Here is a 5,342-nt window from a genome sequence, read left to right on the forward strand (position 1 = left end):
AGATCGTAACTTTTTCGCTACAACTCTGATTTGAGCCCACTACATGTCTACGAACTCATCTCGACGCAATCTATGTCATGGTGCCATTCAATTCCCCAAAATCCTGCTTGATTAAAAAGTGACCAAAATAACCCTACTCCGAGGGCAAAATTGTAATTTCATAATTTATTAAATTAAATAAATTAAATGAATATTTAAATTTTGGTCGGGATGTTACAGTTGTCTTCAGGTGAAGTGGCTGAGGCCAGGTTTGTATTTCTTGTTGCATGGTGTTCTTCTCTGTTGTTTTACCTCTCAACATACCTTTCGATTCTTCGCCTGCCTAAAGGACTATGGTATTTCATAGGAGTTTTCCTTGCCAGTGTTCGGATGAGGTGGTGTGTTCCTTGAGGGATTTTTCCTTTTTTTTTCTTTTTCTGGCATGTTTGTTGTGCTTTGTTTCTTCTATTGTGTTGCCTCTGTGCAAATTTTCTCTTTTCAGCTCCATTTGCAGAGTTTTGGTCTTGGTGGGTTTTGGATTTAGTTGGTGTGCTCTTTTGGGGTTTCTCTTTTGTCGACTCTGGAGTCTTTCTTGGTGTGCTCTCTGTCGGGTGCTCTCACCACTCTGATGATGCATAAAGGACTATGATTTCATCATAGGATTCTTTTGTCAGCTGGGATGTGTTGATGCGCGCTCATAGAGGGTCTTTGTGTTGGGTTTCGTTTATTGTTTTCTTCGCATTCTATAGCGGTCCAAAGTGACCTGGTTATGACTCTTTTGTGAGTCCATAACATATGTGGTACTCTTTCTTCCTTTGGGGTTTATCCCATGTGGTTTCCTAGGAATGTTTTAACGAGGCCATTGTATCGTGTCGTCCTATGTACGCCTTTTGATTTATGAATGAATTCTTCTTCTTAAAAAAAAAAACTTACACTTGTATGGTCTCTAGTTTATTGCCTTGTCTTGTGTGTTCAGATGGTTTCATCGCCTATATGCTCCCTAAAACCCTATATATATCCGCACTGTATTTCACTAATCCAAATGATGTATTTTTTAGATATTCATTCAAAGATCATCTTTACAAAAAATCACCTGAATCCGATATCATTTGATCCTTTAATTAAATTATTGAAATTTAAGTACTTTCTTGAAGCACCGTGTTCATTGATTTTGTTGGTCTCAATTAGATGCCTTAATGATTTTCAATTTGTCTGATTTTTTGCAAGGATAATCAATGAATGTAGAGTTGAAAATAGATGGTTAACATCCTTCATTCCAGTCTCATGGAATTAGACATGGAAAGTTCATTCCCAAAAAGTTTAATCCGGAACCAAACAGGCCATTAGGATTTAGAAACTGAAAGATCTCTAAAGAATCCCGAAGTTCTAATTCTTAACCAGAACAAGTTGTGCATTTCCTTTTTACTGCCCCTTCCATACCTGTTAATTAACAACATGATGTGTTGGTTGATCAAGATTCAGGATCGATCGATGAAGAAAACGGTTATGTCACTATGTGGGGAAGTCAACAGATGTGGATACATTGATATATAATTGAAAGAATTATTATTTGAGGGCACAGAAGATTCCTTCCATATGGTGGTAGGGCCTTTTAAAAAGGGAAGCTGATGCTGGCATGCTGTAAGAAGCCACCTCCTGGAAAGTGGAAAGGGCTCACTGCTTTGTCCCCCTCAATTTAAGCTCATATGTTGTGTGCACTACATACCCAGAACAAGTAACTCATGAATTGTTAATTTCTGCATTCCCAATCAAAACCCTTAAATAGCAAATGTTAGTGTATATTCTCACTCTCATAATTCATATACAATGTTAGTGACAAGGCCAACAAAAAATATATATTTGGACAAGTATTTTAGTCTGACCATGGTGTTTGTTTATTCCAAAAACATTCAAATAGAAAAAAGTAACCAATTCCCCACCATTTACATGAACACACAAGGAAAAATACTACTTTGGTTACTTTACTTTATTTACCATGAGGATTGGGGAATCTCCATCTCCCTATTAACACAAAGATACATAACAATAAATACAAAACTATATATATATATATATATAGCTTCTTCTTTTATTCTTTGCACGCGAGCTCTCTTTCTCTCTCTCTTTCTCTCTCTCTCTCTCTCTCACTAAAATTACAACCCATTGGTTTAAGATCACCTTAATTAATTGGGTCTGTGATTTCAAAATTCTCCACCTTAAAACACTGCCCTTACTGCAGATCATTCTTTTGCTGCAAACAAAGCCCACTTGATGCTTGATTGTACTTCCTGCCATACTATTGATCGAGAGTGACTGTGAGATAAGTTTTTGACTTGATAAAAGATAAAAAAAGAAAAACATTATCCTTTTTTTGTGTTGTAAATTTGCCTTTACAGTCATGTGTTGGGACAGTTTTGGGATTGACATTTTACGTCAACTGGATCTGAAAAATTAACAAACCCCCGTTATCCTGTCTCACTCATCATGACTCCACCATCTCCATTGATGACTCTTTGTAATTGGTCACTATCCCCATCTGTTCATCTTGATCATCATCATTGCTATGATCAAGATGATGGTCTTCTTCCTCCGTACTTTCTCCGTCTTCGTCTTCTTCATTTTTATTCCCATTTTCCCTTTCGATAGCTTCAACGACGGGCTGATCTGGATGGACCTTGATCAATGGCTGGATTTCTTGAGGAAGGGGTTTCTCCACATAACCAACATGACTAGAATTATTCATGTTCTTCTTTCTGTACAAGACCTCCAGCTGGTTAAAATATGGACATGTTTTTGAATCTTCAGGCCTTGTTTTGCTGCTCTCCTTCACCTTCTTGAAGTACTTATTGATGTTCTCCCACTTCTCTTTGCACCTCTTTGCACTCCTATTGTATCCAAGCCGCTTCATCCCCGCCGATATCTCCTCCCAAAGAGACCCTTTAGGCCCAGCTTCTTGGTACCTCACATCAAGACATGTCCTTAGATTTATCAAAGCCTCAACTTCAACTCTTGGCCATCTTGTAGACCCAGGAGGAATAATTGAATTGTCGCCGTTATCCAGTCTTGGAACCTCAAAACTTGTTGTGATCACCGCCACCGGAGCTGGAGGTGGTGGTCGCGTTAGTACTGGTAATGGCTGAGGCCGAGATGGTATTGTGCGGTTGACCTCAATCGCTTGAATATTATTCGTCACATTTTGTTGCCCCGAAACTTTTTGCAAGAATTCAATAACCGCGGCATCTTTTGCTGCTGCTGAAGATCTCTCTTGGGCTAAAATTTGATGTTCTTTATCCAATCTTGCCATCTCTTGCATTCTCCAAGCTTCTTCTCTCACCGTTCGTTCGTGCTCACATTTTGCTATAGCTTCTAAGAATTTCTCCTGCAGCTTCTCTTGCTTTTCTAGCACCTCCTTGGTCAGCCTTCTGAAGAAGTACTTCCACTTCCTCTTTTTCTTATGGCGCTGTTGAACTTGAAACTCTTCATCCGAGGCGGTAGACGAAGTAGAACTCGAAAACAGATTGCTTGTTGCCAAGCTTGGCTTGAAACCATTAAGGTTTTGATGAGAGAGATTCACAGGTTTTGTAACTTGTGGTGGCAAAGAATTTATTGGTGGGGGTGAGATGTGAGAGCCATTTGGAGAACCATTTGTTGTGGCCATCATGTTTGGTGTTGAGGAAAGAGGAACAATAGAAGTGATCACATGAGAGACTACAGTTGGGTTGTTTGGATGGTGGTGGTTGTTGGGCCACAAGAGTACTTGAGGTTTTGGTGGAACTGAAGGGTGATTGTTTTGATGATCAAAAGCTTCAAGTTCATCGAAAAATCGATAAGTTTTTCCTTCTTGTTTCCCAGATCGGCCTTCTTTGGTTCTCCTGTGGTACTTATAAACATTTTCGAATTTCTCCTTGCATTTCTTGGCACTTCGGTAATAACCAAGCTCACCTAGCTTCCTGCAGAGATTAATAATAAAAATTAGATTCCAAAAAGCTAATGAGCTGCTGTAATTTTATTTTTTATTAATCTTGTTGTTGTAAACTCAGTAACTAGGGAAGTTTTTACAAGAATGGACTCATTAAATAATTGAAGAAAAAAAACCAAGACAGGATAATGAAACAACAAAATTTGGTTCCATCCTTCATCCTTGAATTAAAAACACATACAAAATCATTCATCTCCATGTTGCATGCTACTGCTACGGTTAATATTAAAACCTTGACAACCCATGTTCATTGTTTGAATCATAATTCATATGCTTTTTCATTATCACTTAGTAAACAACTAACTCTAGGGTAAGAAAATAATTACCCTTCCAACATATGAAACTAAATTCGTCAGACTTAAAAAAAAAAAGGCACCCCGTTTAAGCCCAAAACTAACAGGCAAAGCAAAGTAGCTAGATCGCTTGCAAAAGTATGAACTTCTTACGGATCAAAACCTACAAAAATTTGTGAAAGCTTGTAGCTCCGGTGATTAAGCGCATTTACTCAATCTGTAAGTAGCTAACCGAAAAACATAAACAAAATTTACCAAAAAGATGAACCGAAAACAAGTAAACAAAACAAAAGAAGAAGAAGAAGAAGAAGAGCATGAAGATCGACCTGAGATGCATAGAGTTAAACCTAGACTAACTACGTAGCTTTCACTTTTTTGGATCAAGACAGCAAGAGAAATTAAATTCACCTTGAAACATCTTCCCATAATGGAGCTTTGAGACTAGAGTCACGAAAAGCAGCATCCATTTGCGACCGTATCTTCAACAGCGCCAAGGTTTCTTGGCGAGGCCATCGGTTTCCTCCATATAAATTCCGGTCCCCCGGATCATCAACTCTGCCGTCCTTGTCTTCTTGGACTGAATTTGACAAAACGGCAGTCGTTTCATGACTGCCTTCACGAACTACCCCAGCCACGCCTTCCCCGCTGGAGCTCCCTGCCGCCAGCATAGTCGATGAGCTGTCAGGCACAGGCACATCAACTGCAGGCATCTCCTTGCCGCAATTAAAGTTGAGAAATATATGACAAGAAAAAAGTGAATTCTCTCTCGGGTTTTATGAAGGTGGGATTATATATCTATGTTTTATTTTGGAATTAATTAACTTATTTTGGTGGGTTTTTGCCTGTCATTCTCAATAACCCATTTCTTGTCTCAATTAAAAATTATGAAACTTTAGTTGTACACATAGGCTATGGAATCTTCAGTCATTTTTTTTGGTTGTTGTTGGTTAAAAATGTACATCACACACTCACTCGGTTCCCTTGCAGACATGTTCTTAGTAATAATAGGAGTGCCAGCAAGATATAAACTAAAATACATTTTAAATAATAATAAAAAATACCAAAATGTTTTACTATTGTAAATTAGTTTT

General features: G+C 38.3%; 1 protein-coding gene across 1 annotated transcript; it reads right to left on the reverse strand.

Moving 5' to 3' along the window:
- Window positions 1-2,295: 2,295 nt before the first annotated feature.
- On the reverse strand, window positions 2,296-5,065 carry LOC110763867 (trihelix transcription factor DF1-like). The gene is made up of 2 exons (XM_021966747.2): window positions 4,660-5,065; window positions 2,296-3,929 (listed from the first exon to the last, which is right to left on the reverse strand). The coding sequence occupies exons 1-2, from the start codon at window positions 4,959-4,961 to the stop codon at window positions 2,462-2,464; spliced, it is 1,770 nt and encodes a 589-aa protein (XP_021822439.1). The 5' UTR covers window positions 4,962-5,065; the 3' UTR covers window positions 2,296-2,461.
- Window positions 5,066-5,342: the final 277 nt, after the last annotated feature.

This window comes from Prunus avium, chromosome 8 (assembly GCF_965620075.1).
Source record: "Prunus avium chromosome 8, drPruAviu1.hap1.1, whole genome shotgun sequence".
NCBI classification, from domain to species: Eukaryota; Viridiplantae; Streptophyta; class Magnoliopsida; order Rosales; family Rosaceae; genus Prunus; species Prunus avium.

Excerpts from the sequence above, each read along its gene's own strand:
- LOC110763867 (XM_021966747.2), bottom strand. The coding sequence starts at position 4,961 with ATGCCTGCAGTTGATGTGCCTGTGCCTGACAGCTCATCGACTATGCTG. Across the intron at positions 3,930-4,659 it reads TTATGGGAAGATGTTTCAAG|GAAGCTAGGTGAGCTTGGTT; the intron begins GTGAATTTAATT and ends TAATCTCTGCAG.